The following is a 16,755-nucleotide window of genomic DNA, read 5'->3' on the forward strand; positions in this document are numbered from 1 at the left end:
CAGTAAGTGAGAAGAAATCCTTGCAAATTAAGGGAATCCCTTGGGCCCCCAGGTCACTAGAGATAGTGTCCCCATTTGACGATTTCCCCTCTATTGTTCTGTTCCATCTACACTCTATCCATAAAAAAAAAAGTTTTGCCGTTTGTTATACTCTATACTATATTACAGATTTGCTTCATTGGTTGCTAGGACGGGGGCCACTTCATCGGTTGCTAGGACACAGGCTGCCAGCATCCTAGCAACTGATGATGAGAGGCTGAACACTGACTGACAGTGGACAGAGCCTGATGAGGATGCTGGTAGACTAGTTCTGTTGTGTTTATGTGCGTTAACAATATTTTTATCAAAATTATCTTGTAATAATTTTCGCAAATATCACAGGATCTACAAAATCTGCAGCACCATCTTTTTTATTTTACCGGTCCTGTGCTTGCAGAAAATATGTGGTTTGAGGAATGGGGTCCTTAACAAACAGTTGGACTTTGCTAAGTGAAAAATGGAAAATAAATCTGCTGTAATGTTATTAACTCGTACATGCCTTATTGGAGCTGTTATCGAATCTATTTCTTTTTTACATTTCTTTATTTTGGTTCCTCTCTAAGGCCCATTGCTGTGTATCTCTCCAGCCAGTGGGGTCTGCCCCCCCCCCCCGCTGCAAACTAGAAATACAGAGCCCCCCTTCTTTTTCAGGAAATTAAAAGCAACTTTATTGTACCAGCCCAGCTGTACTCATCTGAGGCATTCCACTCTTACAACAAACCCCCAGTAGGTGACGAAACGCGTTATCAGATGCAGCTGGGTAGAGTTTCACGTATGTGCACTGGTATGCTAAAGACCGTTTAAAAGCTTCTGGGCCGCTCAAGGCTGGTTATAGATTATAGTCACCCTGCCGGCAAAGAAAAGAGAAGGGAGCAGTGTTCCAAGTTACTCTACAGCAGGGTTTCTCAACCAGGGTTCCATGGAACACTAGGGCTCCTCCAGAGGTTGCTAGGGGTTCCTTGAGCAATGAACAATTTCTACATCTCAGATAAGTTCCCACTGACACCAATGGTCTTTTTAGCTATCTGTAGGGAGATAATTCATCTTAATGACCACAAGTGTACGGAGAATTCTTCCCACTGACCATCACACTAATATATCATGAGTTGTAGATATTGTCATTTTTAGCAGGGATTCCCTGAGATCAGAAAGTTATTTCAAGGGTTCCTCAGTATTGCAAAGGTTGAGAAAGGCTGCTCTAGAGACTTAGTAATGTGTGAGGGGGTGAACGCCACTCAAGACCGATCCCCAGGAGTCAGGCAATGATCGCCATGTAGTAGATGGCCTCAGCCGCCACTCCGGCCACTCCCGCTGACACATTTCTTATATTTTGGTTATTTGAGGTTTATTTTGGTTACCTTGGTGCATAGCGCCTGACTGGTTTCATGTGCGCTCGCATATATTCACCCCCTCACACATTTCCAAGTCGCTGGTACACTAAAGTTACTTTTAACTTCGTGGAAGTGGTGAGTGGCTCTGCATTTCTTGTTTGCAGCAACGTCTCTTCTGGTCAAATGGCTGAAATGTTCTGATCACTGCTTCTTTTCAGTTTCCAAAACTTTTGCCTAACATCTTGCATTACCCACAGGCAGGCAGCCATATCCAGACACTGATGGGATCGCAGAGCCTGCAGCACAGATCCAGGGAGCAGCCACACTACGACGGCGGGATGAACAAAGTGACAATCCAGCAGTACCAGTCCCCGCTGCCTATCCAGATCCCAGCTGCGCAGAGAGGACCCCAGTCTGGACGCTGTTTAATCCAAACGAAAGGGCAGAGGAGTATGGATGGGTATCCGGAGCAGGTATGCACAGCTAGTTTAAAGGGAACCTATAAGAATATCAACATAGATTGTTACATTTATATGTTTTGTGATGAAGCGCTCAACTTATATAGTGTATACAAACCCTTTTTTACATCAATAATATTGTGAAAAATACAAAATAAGTGCTTAATTCCCTCTTAAATTCTATAAACTATACAAAATCATTTATAAATTGGTTTTAAAAAATATTTTAAAAGAACAGTATATTTATGTAATTAGTATGATAATTTTAAAATTAATATTTCTTCATTTTTTTCATTAAAATTAATATTTTTATAAGTAGAATTATAATAAATTTAAAAATTAATAATTGGGTGGATTTAATGTATTTTTGTTATAAGGTTTTATGTGGGGGTTGAGATAAATTTTATTTGCACATATCCTAAGGTATAGGGAAAAGGTGATAGCAGCTGACTTTAAGTTAAAGGTTCTGTGGAGCGCAGGGGGATTCTTTCTATATAGATTGTTACATTGCTTGCCTGTATTTAAAGGGCATACTCACAAGCTGTGATCCTTGTATCATCAGTAAAAGTGGACCTGAGATTTTTCATTGTCAAGGTCATGCATGGAAAGTAATGTGTAAGTGCACAACTTCCAAGTGATATTACCACTCAGCACTCCATCTGACAATGCATTCACTTTATTTCCTCCCCAGAAAGATGGAGCTCTTTGTTCAGGCATTGGATACTGTTGCTGTAAATTATGATGCCTTAGGATTTTATTCATTGAACATAACATACTTACGTATTTTACGTTTTGTATAAATGGCGGCTGATAAGACGCGTCACCACACAGCTGTAGTTTTCTTGTGGTGTTGCACTTAAAGGAAACCTGTCATGTACATTGCCATTGCTGACTGTCCTTCTGAAACTGCAGGTTGCCTGACTTTAATGTTTTGGCTTCAGTTTGTTTCTGAGTTAATTACACTATAGTAGCCTTTCCCCTGCCAGCATGCTGCAGGGTGGGGCCCTTGCTTTCTGTGTATAAGCAGTGGTGTCTCTGTTGTGGTCCACTGCAGAGTTAAACTTAAAGGTTTTTTTTTTGTAATTAAAATAATAAAATTGTTATACTCGTGTGGTCTGTGTAATGGTATTGCACAGAGCATCCCTGATCCTCCTCCTCTCAGGCCCCCACCGGTGATCTTGGCTCCTCATCTTGTTCGTGTGCCCCATAGGAACCTGTTTGCTATGGGGCACACAGTATGTGCTCGCTCCTGGGCTGTGTGTCTACAGAGCCGAGCTCCATAAACACACGCAGCGGGGCTTAGCCCTGCCCCCCACTTACTACTCACTGAACTTGATTGACAGCAGCTGCTGCTCCAGTCCCTGGGAAAGGGTAGGACCAGGGGCAGACTGACCATTTGGAATTCAGGCACTGCCCGAGGGCCCGGGGTCAGTAGGGGGCCCCATGAGATGCCCCTGGTACCTTTCATTGGCTTTTTCATAGGCTTTTTTGGGTGTGGGCGAGGACACAGTGGCCCCATGATCCCCTATTGCCCGGGGACCCCATGAGTTGTCAGTCCGCCCCTGGTTAGGTTCACAGTCACACTTAATTTCAGTGTGTTTCCCGATTTGCAGAAATGCAGTACAGTTCATTTACCATGATTTCCTATGGATCTAGTTCACATTTGTGCATTTTGAGCCAGTGCAGATTATCGCAAGGGTCAGGGACTTTTTTTTCCTGCAACAGACTGCGTTTTTCATGTAATAGACATCGATGGAACAGTTTTTTGTGCATTTTGGATGCGTTTTGTATGCATTTTGCATGTTGTGCTTTGTGTGACTTTAAGCTGGTGTTAAGGAGTGGGCGGCCGACCGGCGTCCTTAATAACCAGTAAACAAGATGGTTGTTAAGGGGTGGGCCATCACTGATATCTCAACAACCAATGAGTCATCAGCTGTCAGCAAGGGTTCCCGCAGGCAATGTAAAAAATCAGGAAAAAAACATTGTGGGGGTCCCCCCCCCCAATCCATACGACCTTTGGTCCTTCTAGACATCCTTATTAGGACAAATAATTATTAGGTCTCCCAGTCAGAACATTACCTGCATGGATTTTGCATGTTCTCCCTTTGCTTTGTGGGTGTCAGGACTTGAATCTGAACCTGCAACCTCTGCTTGGTCTGGCAGTATCTATTCTTGCTGAGCCACCTGAGATACTGGTCAGCCCCATGGACACTTCCTTGGACAATCTTGTCTTGAACCTTGTTTCTGGTGAAACTTGAACCCCCCTATGAACTTCATATTTAGGCCGGGGGGGCCTGGTATAGATTTTGAGGGGAGCACCATGGCAAAATATTTTTTTTAAAAACAGCATTAAAGGGGGCTTCCAGATTCTGATAAGTCACCCCCACGACCACAGCCCAGGGTTGTGGGGAAGAGGCCCTTGTTCTCACCAACACAATTACCCCCCATGTGGAGGGCATATGGACTGGTATGGTTCGGGGAGGGGTGCTCACTCATTCCCTCCCCCCTTTCCTGACCTGCCGGGCTGCATGCTCGGATAAGAGTCTAGTATGGATTTTGGTAGGGGACCCACGCATTTTTTTTTTTAATTTTGGCTTGGTGTTTCCCTTAAAATCTATACCAGACCTGAAGAACCTGGTATGGATTTGGGGGGACCCCACACTGTTTTTTCCCCCCTATATTTTAATTGCTGGCAATAGGTTTGTTTATATTCAGCATTCAGTGGGGAACCCCGCTGACATCTGATGACTCATTGGTTGTTAAGGACGCGGCGGCCGCCTGCTCCTTAATGACCATGTTGTTTACTGATTGTTAAGGACACTGGCCGCTGCCCGATCCTTAACAAGCAGCTAAAGTCACACAAAGCACAAAATGCATAAAAAAATGCAAAAAAAAACCCACATCAAAAACAGGTGTGATATAAAATGCTAAATGCACCCCGAAAATGCATCGTAATCTGTACAGATGTGAACCTAGCCTAAGACTGGGGTGCCAGTTTATGAATTGCAAAATCACATGAATCCAGGTGCTTGTGTAGTTCTTGGCTGTGTTCACAAAGTCTCACACCAGTCAGCCCTTGCTGTAGGCTCTCTACTTGTGCCTTGCTACAAAGTTATATTGTACAGTCCGAGAGAGCATTTGGGAATAGAAAATTGAGGAAATGCTTCCCCCTGCCTGCAGCAGACTGATGGCATCATCTCATCCAAATCATAGGAACAGAGCTCAAGGATGACTTTATGAAGATAAAAGGTGGAGCTTTTTTTGAAAAATGATACTGTTGCTGTAAATTATGATGCCTTAGGATTTTATTCATTAAACATAACATACTTACGGTACATATTTTAAGTTTTGTATAAATGGCGGCTGATAAGACATGTCACCACACAGCTGTAGTTTTGTTGTGGTGTTGCACTTAAAGGAAACCTGTCATGTACATTGCCATTGCTGACTGTCCTGAAACTGCAGGTTTCCTGACTTTAATGTTTTGGCTTCAGTTTTTTTCTGAGTTAATTACACTATAGTAGCCTTTCCCCTGCCAGCATGCTGCAGGGTGGGGCCCTTGCTCTCTGTGTGGAAGCAGTGGTCTCTCTGTTGTGGTCTACTGCAGAGTTAGACTTAAAGTGTTACCAAAGGTTTTTTTGTAATTAAAATAATAAACATGTTATACTCACGTGGTCTATGTTATGGTATTGCACAGAGCATCCCTGATCCTCCTCCTCTCAGGCCCCCACCTGTGATCTTGGCTCCTCATCTTGTTCGTGTGCCCCATAGGAACCTGTTTGTTGGGGCACACAGTATGTGCTCGCTCCTGGGCTGTGTGTCTACAGAGCCGAGCTCCATAAACACACACAGCGGGACTTAGCCCTGCCCCCCACTTACTACTTACTGAATTTGATTGGCAGTAGCTGCTGCTCCAGTCCCTGGGAAAGGTACCAGGGGCGGACTGACCATTTGGAAACTCGGGCACTGCCCGAGGGCCCGGGGTCAGTAGGGGGCCCCATGAGATGCCCCTGGTACCTTTTTCAGAGGCTTTTTTGAGTTTGGGCAAGGACACAGGGGCCCCATGATTCCCTATTGCCTGGGGGCCTCATGAGTTGCCAGTTCGCCCCTGGGTTGGACAGAAAACTATAAAACATTTTTTTTATTTTAATACAAGAAATGAAAATGTTTTTAGCTTTGGAATCACTTTAAAGCTCTGAAATCAGCAATGCTAAAACCCCCTGCTGATTGGAGAGCTCTGGCTTTGCAGAGAGACCACTGCTTCCACGTAGACAGCCAAGCTCCATAGACACACACGGTGATGCTTAGCCCCACTTCCCCTACTTCCTGCTCACTGCTTTTGATTGACAGCAGCAGCAGCCAATGGCTGCTGCTGCTGCTCCAGTCCCTGTGTGAAGAGGAAGAGGCGGGAGAAGACATGCAGCCATACACAGCGCTGGACCTCTTCTCCCATCTCTTCCCCTTCAAACAGGAAAGGAGTAGAACAGAAAAATATAAAACTTGTTTTTACCTTAATACAGGGGTCTACAAACTTGCTAAACAAAGGGCCAGTTTGCTATCCTTTAGACTTCAGGGGGGGCCGGACTGTGGCCATGGGTGGGTAGAACAGACCCAGATGTCAGTGGAAATAAACCATGCCCCTTCTTTGGTGTCATTGGGAGGAATTGTGCCCCATCATTGGTGTCATTGGGCCCCAATGTTGGTGTCATTGTGAGGAATTGTGCCTCATAATTAGTGTCAGTGGAAGGAGTTATGTCCCATTGTTGGCATCAGTGGATGAAACAGTGCTCCAAGGGCCAGATAAAAGCAATGAAAGGGCCAAATCCAGCCCCCAGGCCACAGTTTGGGGATCACTGCCTTAATACAAGGAATGAAAACATTTTTAGCTTTAGAATCACTTTAATGCTCTGCAGTGAGCAATGCTAAATCCCCCTGCTGATTGGAAAGCTCTGACTTTGCAGCGAGACCCCTGCTTCCACGCAGAGATCAAGGGTCCTCTTCTGCAGCTAGTTGATAGAGGAAAGGATTTTCTACTGTGGCTGTGGCTGCTTTCCAAAAACAATTAACTGTAAGACTGCTTCCACGAAAAAGCAAGGGTCATTTTCTGCAGCATGTTGGCAGGGACAGGCTTTTCTACTCTGGCTGTGGCTGCTTTCCAAAAAAAATGAACTGTAAGACTTTGTACACCTTTTTGTTTCCATGCACTTGGAATTAATTTAGCTGATTTAAACTTAAAGTTCAGCTGGGCTTTAAGGACTTTCCCTGCCTTGTTTTATCCTGGAGGCCCGGCGATTCTTCCTGCAGTGCGAAGAGTGTGCCAATGAGGCCTCCGCTGTAATCACACATTTTATCAGAGTGATAAATCAGACAGACCCTGGACACACTTACATTACAGGAGACGGAGCCAAGCTGCCATTTCTGCTTTATTGCTTACTGATAAAATTACAGAAAATGCAATAAAATTGACAGCTTTATGTGGATATATATACCTTCATATCTTTTTTATTTCACCGAAATGATCCATCAGGGCTAGGACCCTGGGGGTGTGTGGAGGGGGGGGGGGAGAATATTTTGTATTCAACAACAGATGTTCTTTTTCAAATAAATACTGTTTGAGTTTCAATAATTTGTTTAAATTATATTCAGGTGGAGATTCACCATTGATGAGTGCCAAAAGTGACAATGGGGGTATATCGTTATAATACTAATATTAAAATAATGTAAACAACTACTGTAATAATGAGATAATTAGTTTGCCTGATTTGTTGTCCCTGTGCCAAGTACTAGACTTCCATAGTAGGGCAAATAATTATTAGGACTCCTGGTCAGGGCATTGTCTGCATGGGTTTTGCATGTTCTCCCTGTGCTTTGTGGGTGTCAGGACTCAGATCTGAACCTGCAATCTCTGCTGGGACTGACAGTATCTTTTCTTGCTGAGCCACCTGAGATGCTGGTGAGCTCCATGGACAATTCCTTGGACAGCCTTGTCTTATACCTTGTTTCTGGTGAAACTTGAACCCTCTGAACTTCTTTTTTAAGCCATGCCTTTGCACTTCCCATTTCCCAGTATTACTGTGTTCTTTCCAGCCAGTATCTCACTCTTGTCACTCCTGCTGCCATCCGTATCTTCACTGCCTCTTGATAATGACCTTTGGATTGTTCCTCGACTCCGCTTCTGTTTGATCCCAACATGCAACCACTTGATACTGACCTTTGGCTTGTTCCTTGACTCTGCTTCTGCTTGATCCCAACATGCAACCACTTGTTACCAACCTTTGGTTTGTTTACTGACTATGCTTCTGCTTGATCCTGACCTGCTATACTGTATCTGCTACTGGACACCCGCCTTGCTCACCTTCTGGTGGAGTGATCCCGAGGACCATAACCTAGGACTAACATGCAACAAATCCCATTTCCACCATCAGTAGCTCTGGTAAATACCGCTTAGTGCTTAGACCAGGAGCGGACTGACCATTTGGAAACTTGGGCACTGCCCGAGGGCCCGGGTCAGTAGGGTGCCCCATGAGATGCCCCTGGTACCTTTTTCATAGGCTTTTTTTGAGTTTGGGCAAGGACACAGGGGCCCCATGATCCCCTATTGCCCGGGGGCCCCGTGAGTTTTCAGTCCGCCCCTGGCTTAGACCCCACACCTTGGGTGAACCCACATAATTCACAAGGGTGACCTGCTTATATACTTATCCTGCTGATCAGTGGGACCCTCTCTACTGTTATAGCTACCTGTTTCCGAGCCTGATCCCTGACCATGACAGTGGGTTTCCTTCAGATATCCAGTTTTCTCCAACATTCCCAAGACATGCTGGTAGGTTTATTGGCTCCTATCTAAAATTGGGCCTAGTAGGATATTCTAATGAGCATGCCAAAGGTGGCCTCACCATCGCCACCTTGGAAGGGGTTAAGTCCCTTCATCCCTGCACTGCACACTACAAGCTCGAAAAAAGTTTCCTATTTATTAAATTTTAAGGGTTTTGTATGGAAATTTCCAGGTTTACTGTAAAGTTTCTTTTTGATGTCCCTTTTGTCTCTTTATACCAGTACTGTGTAAGGATAGAGAAGAATCCTGGGCTTGGATTTAGTATCAGCGGTGGACTCAGCGGTCAGGGGAACCCATTCAAACCTTCTGATAAGGTGGGTAAATGAGTCTTTTTCTGTCTTGTCTTGTATTTCACATGCACACACATACATTGTCACTGTTTTTAATTCACCAACTGGTACTGAACCATATAAGTTTCTTATATAGAACAAACTGTATCAATATTTTTGTTTATTCACTTCTGTGGCGCCACTATAGTTTACAGCTCCTAATAGAATATATTGACAATGTCAATTCTCCACCCCAGGGGACCCTACATCAGTTCCCCACCTCAGAGGCCAGTTAGTAGCTCTTCTTGATCTCAGGTAGAGATCACATGACAAAAGGCTTGGCATTGACCATCACAGGCAGAAGAGTGATGGACTCTTAAAGCAGAACATCAGACAGTGCTCAAAAAAAATTTAATTTGTTCTTTCTCAACTGATGAAGAATCGAATGCCCATTTTTCTAGGGGATGATTTAACAGAGAACTATTTACCTTACTACACATAGACATCTGTTTTGTTATGTTTCAGATCGATTCTTTAAGTTAATGATTTTGTTTCCTTGCATTCATAATGAGATTTGTTTTGTTTCGTTTTTTGTTTTGTTTATTCGTTTTCAAATGGATTAAAAAATTTTCAAGGAGTTCAAATTATTCGAATTGAATTAGAATTGAAAATATCCGTGCTTTATCATCACCTTGTAAAATGAGAAATATATTCTTCATATAATAAATACTGTATAACAATATGGGGTGGATAAAGTACATTTTTAGCACTGCCTGGATGTAGGCTTTAACTAGTTCATTGGTGAGTACTTCTGCACCACTTTTGTCATCTATATATTGAGTTTGACAAGGAGGTTAGGTTCAGAGGGCTGGGTCATTACCACTCTGCTGCCTGCCTCTTTGTTTACATGAGCTGTAGGGCAGAAATGACCCGGCCTGCAGTTCACTGGACTGAAAAAAGAGCACAAGTTCAGAATTTGGCTAGAGATGAGTTCAGTGGAAACCTGAGGTCACCTCTACTCTCGAGTCTACAGTGACTGACACGGACAGCCTGGAGACTTCTTTGGAAAGGTTCCTCTGCACCAAAATAACTGTCCTGGGATCCTGGTGGCAAAAGATTCTGCTCTAAAAAAATGGTATCCTAGTTTTGGATGGATGCTGCAAGGCTGAATCACCCAACTGCTTAAAATATACAGTATCTCTAGAACTTCATCAGTCTGAGTTTGCAGCTTCTTCTACCCACCACCTTCCCTTACAAGGAAGTATCACTTTCATACTTGATTTATTTTTCTAAGCATTAGTGCAAGAGGATTGAGATTTGCTAGGTTTGCAACAACCTTGCCTTGGGATTGGCTGGATAAGTGATGCTGCTAGACCCACCAAGACCCACCAAGAGATGTAAAAAGCTAGTGAATATTCAACCCATCTATCCTCAGGTCCACATATGATATAATCCAAAAATGTTATAATAGCATTGACAAGCAAAATACTGTACTGACAAATGTACAAATATTGTTATCTTATGATATCTATTGCTTTCTTGAATTTTGTGCCATTTGGTGGACATCACGCGCATAAACATCTCCATAGTATCCATTTTTAAAGTATTCCTTTTCTTTTGTTCTTGAAAACTTGAAGGAAGTTTTTGTATCCAGTGTAGAAACAGAGGGGGGAAACACTCTAGCTAATTGATTCAGGTGCTGGCTGGAAAGGTTATGCGCAAGCCCACATACTGTACCAGTAGGACTTCAATCATTTGCTATGCTTAGTCATTACATAAGCGTATAATTACAGGACTGCAACCTGCTATTAACTCAAATAATTTCCAGCTGGTGTACAAATAGTTCTAAAAAACCTCTTTGTAAATTATGGAACTGCAAAGCTTTCATTTGTGCAGGTAATATAAGGAAATACTTTCCCCGAATATGAACAATATTCAAATCAACTACACTTTTCAAATATAGCTATAGCTAATAAAATAACCTCAAGTATTTCCTATGACATCACCAAAGGGCCACAAATAATATTCGGTGATTGTTGCTACCGAAAGCTATAAGAGACTGCAGAAATGTAACAGAAGATGGTCAGAGGCTATGGGCATACTACAAGAAATGGTCAAAGACTATAGCTGTGCTACAAGATGTGGTTAAAGACTATAGGCATGCTTCAAGAAATGGCAAGACACTATGGGCAAGTTACGAGAGAATCAAAGTCTATGGGCATGCTACAAGCCATGGTCAGAGACAATGGTCATGCTGCAAGGTATGGTAAGAGACTGCAGACATGCTATAGGAGATGATCAGAGAATAAGGATGTGCTTTCGGAGGCAGTCATAGACTGTAAAAAAAAATACATGAGGCTGCTAGAGAGCAATGCTATTACTGTCCTCTTACAAAGCAGTTCTTCCACATTGGTGACCACTGTAGCCCATCTTCCTCCCCAGGTTCTGAGGATGGAGACCCCGAACCATGATAGACTGTCTGTGCCGATGTCACATATCTGAAGAGTTCTTTGGCTGCACTCAGACCATTCAAGGATCAAGTTGTGCAGGGCTTGTCTGTGGCATGTCAGTCTGTGATGTCATGGGCTGACTATGAGCTACAGGTCCAGCATGCATTGGCACGCTATCCTGTGAGTCCCCTTAAAATGTAGGGATGAAATCTGACCAAATTAGCAGGGATCTGTTTTTGTGCTTAGGGTGGTCAAGACCTAACAGAAACCACATCATACTCAAGGGCACAGGGAGGACCACAAGGTATTTAGTGTGGTTTCAACTTCTAGAATAAATAAATTAAAGCAGTGAATTAACTACAGATCAATGTACTCCCCAACATTTTAAAATGTATATTTATATAAAGTTTAATTAGTGGGGTGACCTGATGAACTGTAGTAATTGCTGAATGAAAAGCAGAGTAATTCAGCAGGCCACCTTTACACATCTATAGACCTCTTTCTCAGCTTGGCTTTTACTTTTTATGTTTGTAGTAGGTAGAGAAGGCATCAGTATGTGGCATAAGGGAGCCTAGAAGGAAACCAGTGTAGAACACATATATTAAAGAGGCCCTTTAATGGGGAACCATGGAACAAACTCTCAGCTAGGAGGCAGACCATCTATTTCTGGGGTGTGAAAAAAGACAATTTTCATGTCATGGTCAGGGGTCAGGCTTGGAGGACAGTAGCTATAGCAGTAGAGAGGTTCCCACCACCAGCCGGAAAGTGCAGCAGCAGATCACCTTAGTGGATGACATGGGCTCACCTGAGGTGTGGAGTCTAAGCAATAACCAGTGTTCACCAGAGCTCCTGATGGACGAAATGAGTTTTGCTGTATGCTAGTACAAGGTCTTTGTCCTCAGGATTGCCCCACCAGGAGGTGAGCAAGTGGGGTCCAGCAGCAGATATAGTAGGTAGGGATTAAGCAAAAGTGCAGTCACCACTCAACCAAAGATCGGTAACACATGGTCGCAGGTTGGGATAAAGTAGAAGCATAGTCGAGGAACAAGCCAAAAGGTGGTAGCAAAGTGACAAGAGCGAGATATTGGCTGGAGAGGGCACAATAATCTGGCAAACAAGAAGTTTAAAGGCATGGCCTAAATATGAAGTTCATGGGAGGAGCAAGGAGTTTAAAGTTCAGCAGAAAGCACAAGGCAGGATTGTTCAATGGATCAGTCCAGCATCTCAGGTAGTCCAGCAAGAAGAGACATTGCCAGACACAGCAAAGGTCGCAGGTTCAGAACCAGGTCCTGATGTTTTATAATATGTTGGAAAGCATAATACCTGTCATTAAACTGATTGATGATAAACATTTCAAAAAGTACAGGTCCTCTTTAAGTCAATATCTGCTTGGTTTGAAAGACGTATACTATTTTCCAACAAAAATAGGGACAGATTGATATTAGGCTGCCTTATCAGCACTGTCAAAGACTACAGGTAAGGGTATATTGTATGTAATCAGCCAGTTCAGAATCTGCCCATGCCTTGCCTGGATGGAGCTATGCAGAGCAAAGTGGAAGTGGTTCCCCAATTGCCTGCATATATGGTTCATTGAACCCTACCAGCTGCATGCACGTGTTGCCTTGTTCTATGGCTGAATACAGTACAAAGCATTTAATTTGGATACGTTTCTTCTTGGGAAGTCAACCAAGCCCTGATGCATACTGCAATTCCAATGCTTGTAGGGTTCAGTGCACCTTATAATCCTCCATGTTGAGGTTCTCTGTCTGTCCAGAGTAGGCTTACCTATTTAATAATAAATATGTGTAAAGTACAGTAATCCACACCAACCAATCAGATTTTCCTTTACAGAAGTCAGATAAGGGAATATATTTTAATTGGCCGCCATATATTGCCTTGCAGTATAAACCTGCATGCGTATCATATGTATGCGCCATCCTGTTGATGTGTGTCATGCGTTACATCAGTGCCGTGCTCCCAACACACACCGAAGTGAGTCGCCTCCATCTATTTCCGTGGACACCCAGAGGCATCACACTTAGTACAACTTCAGTGTAGAGCAATCGTGATAGACGCCTAACCTGTGTTTCTGACTTATAGGGTATCTTTGTTACTAGGGTTCAGCCTGATGGACCAGCGTATGGGGTACTCCAGCCTGGGGACAAGATCCTACAGGTAAGCTTACCTTGACTGGCATTTTTGCATGTCTTGTGAACGTACTTTAATGGTTCTACACAATATTGGAGCATGTTATGTTGAGATTATATAGCAGCCATTCTCAACCAGGGTTCCATATAACCCTAGGGTTCCTCTAGAGGTAGCTAGGGGTTCCTTGAGCTGTGACTGTTTGACCTCCTATCTGATGGTGCTTACCTAGTTTCAGGTCTGAGCCACTTAGCAGAGCCAGCAATATAATACCAATGATCTTTTTTGCTGCCTCTATAGGTGACATTCTAGCCACTACTGAAAGGGAGGGGGGGGGGCATTTTTTCCACTGACCACCAATATAAGGGGCATCCTTCTCTCTGACCATCAATGTAAGGGGAATTATTCCATCTGACCACCAATGTAAGGGGCATTCTTCCCTCTGACCACCAATGTAAGGGGCCTTCTTCCCTCTGACCACCAATGTAAGGAGCATTCCTCCCTCTGACCACCAATGTAAGGAGCATTCTTCCCTCTGACTACCAATGTAAGGGTCATTCTTCCCTCTTACCACCAATTTAAGGAATATTCTTCCCTCTGACCCTCAATGTAAGGGTCATTCTTCCCTCTGACCCTCAATGTAAGGGTCATTCTTCCCTCTGGCCATCAATGTAAGGGTCATTCTTCCCTCTGACCATCAATGTAAGGGTCATTCTTCCCTCTGACCATCAATTGAAGGGTAATTCTTCCCTCTGACCATCAATGTAAGGGTCATTCTTCCCTCTGACCATCAATGTAAGGGTCATTCTTCCCTCCGACCACCAATGTAAGGGGCATTCTTCCCTCTGACCACCAATGTAAGGGGCATTCTTCCCTCTGACCATCAATGTAAGGGGCATTCCTCCCTCCTACCACTGATTAATTTATTTTAGAGGTTCCCTGGGACCTGATAATTATTTCAAAGTTTCTCCTGGGGTAAAAAGGTTGAGAAAGACTGTTATATATTGTAATAGAGAACTCAAAGATCAGTTCTGGTCCAACTACTTTCTTACCCATTCAGCTAGGAATAAAGAATAGCAGCCTGCAGCACACCGTAAAATCCAACGCTTGTAAAGCTTTATTGTTCCAGGTCAATATTTTTTTTTCTTCTTTCATATTCTGGCTATTGAACAAAAAATATTACTCACAATCTTTTGTATATTGGTCCCGGTACATTATTTATATAGATTTTTTTATCTATATTTTTATTATTTAATAATTGTTGGTTTTAAAATTATTAGTTGTTTAGGAAGATGTCTGTTTCACTCCTCTTTGGCTCTGTTTTATTTTTCCATTCTGGTGAGGTAATAGTCATTGTATAGGCAGAGATGTCACTTCACAACGTCAATTTTTTAATGTGATGCATTGTTATTGTATATGTGTATCTCTTTAATTTTTTTCACATTTGTGCTCTGTTAATGCATAATTAGCTGTCCCCTCCTCATCTCTACTATTAAAATAGATCTAATTGTGATTTTTTTTTTGCATAGCATAATGGAGGGTTGTAACCCTTGGCTGTTTTTTGTTTTTTGGGGGGGGTTTTGGCATCTGTGTCCAATTGGGGAGATTTCCCTTCACTTTCAGTCTCATAGCCAAACAGGTAGTGAGAGGAAATCATACATTATAATAAATCAATCTGTGCTATACTCATTTATACAAAATAAATCAAACCTAGGTGTCAAAAATGTGCATAACAAACATAAATAATAATAATTGTGCTTTTTAACATATCAGTCCAATAAGAGTGGTGAAAAGTTGTACGAAGTCCACATATGTGAAGTACATGTGCATTACATGTTTCTAAGTGTTCATAAATATGAATGAAAGTCTGTCACCTTTAGGATCTTATGGAGAGTGATATTATTATTATTATTATTATTATACAGGATTTATATAGTGCCAACAGTTTGCTCAGCTCTTTACAATATGAAGGGGGACAGTACAATTACAATACAGTTCAGTGCAGAAGGAATAGGAGGGCCCTGCTCATGGAGCTTACAATCTAAAGGAAGGGGGAGGTGGTAGAAAAGGTGATAGCTGCAGGGGATGATCTGATGGAGGTGACTCAAGTATAGTTCTTAGGTCGAAGTGATATGAAGACCGACACCTAGATAGAAGATTGTAAGCTTGCCAGTTGTAAATGACCCTCTAATTAAGGAAAGGTGACAAAAGCTCATAAGTATCAACTGCACTAGAGGTAACTACTCCGCTAAGTATGCTTTCCAAGAGGAAGCGGTCTCTTTAAGATGGTACTCCACGTACCTCCTCCATAAAAATATATGGATATAACACTTCCATAGAGTAAAATATTTTCTCACATCATTTATTGAAATTAAAATCACACTTACAATGTTTAAGTGAAGATTGCGCAATATAAAATCCTCACAGCCGGCAAAAACACAAATACCGCACACTCTTCCGAAAACGTAGGAACGCGATGACACCAGCATGCACCTATGCATTTCGTCATATGTGACACCGTCTGGGGCATGATGGAGGTGAGAGAAAATCTCCTTTATTCCTGTTCTGGTGACAACTCAAAACCTTTCTTCTAATTTAAATAATAACTTTGCTGGGGCAAAATGAAAAAACTATTCAGCAAAAATAAAAATGTTCAGTACATATTTGTTATACTTGCCAGCATCCCCATAATTTCTCTTATTAAAGCGCAACTTCACCTTCAAAGGGAAAGTCCGCTGATCCTCTTTCCCCTTCCCTCTCTAACACTTTTGGCACTTTTATGGAGGGTTGGGGGAAGGAGGTATCTATTTCTGGCAGATACCCACTCCCACTTCTGCTGGAATGGCCTAGACGTTTCCCAGCAGAAGTTCTCCCCCTTCCTCTGTCTGCAACCTCCTGGGACATGTCACAGGTTGCAGGAGGTGGCGGGATCATTCACAGAGTTTAGTGTGCCTTGCAAATGTGCTGTGTGTAGCTGGCTGTGGACCACAGGAAGTCAACAGCCGAAAACCATCGAACAACCGTCCTGGATGAGGAAAATGCTGGATCCCTGGACAGGTAAGTGTCTCTTTATTAAGTCATCAGCTACAGTATTTAAAAAAAAACATTAAACATGTAAAATGTACAGAAAAATACCTGTTGATCTTGATAGAAATCCAATGATCTCCTGGGGTGTACTGTAGAGAGCTGTAGTGTTTTGAAACCTGCCTCAGTTCTCCTGTGCCGAACTAC

The 16,755-nt window shown here is 42.8% G+C and overlaps 1 protein-coding gene across 6 annotated transcripts in view; it reads left to right on the forward strand.

The window, feature by feature from the left end:
- The window catches only part of LRRC7 (leucine rich repeat containing 7), a 508,212-nt gene that overhangs the window by 473,102 nt on the left and 18,355 nt on the right, over positions 1-16,755 (forward strand). For 5 of the 6 annotated variants that reach the window (XM_089660766.1, XM_089660763.1, XM_089660761.1 and 2 more), the window contains 3 exons: positions 1,628-1,843; positions 8,882-8,974; positions 13,480-13,554. In XM_089660766.1, the coding sequence (XP_089516892.1) occupies positions 1,628-1,843; positions 8,882-8,974; positions 13,480-13,554 (384 nt within the window). The remainder of the gene's footprint in view (positions 1-1,627; positions 1,844-8,881; positions 8,975-13,479; positions 13,555-16,755) is intronic. The other variant, XM_089660765.1, reaches the window with a different exon arrangement.

This window comes from Staurois parvus, unplaced genomic scaffold (assembly GCF_062004578.1).
Source record: "Staurois parvus isolate SC_StPar_1 unplaced genomic scaffold, SC_StPar_1.0 ptg001270l, whole genome shotgun sequence".
Lineage (NCBI taxonomy): Eukaryota > Metazoa > Chordata > Amphibia > Anura > Ranidae > Staurois > Staurois parvus.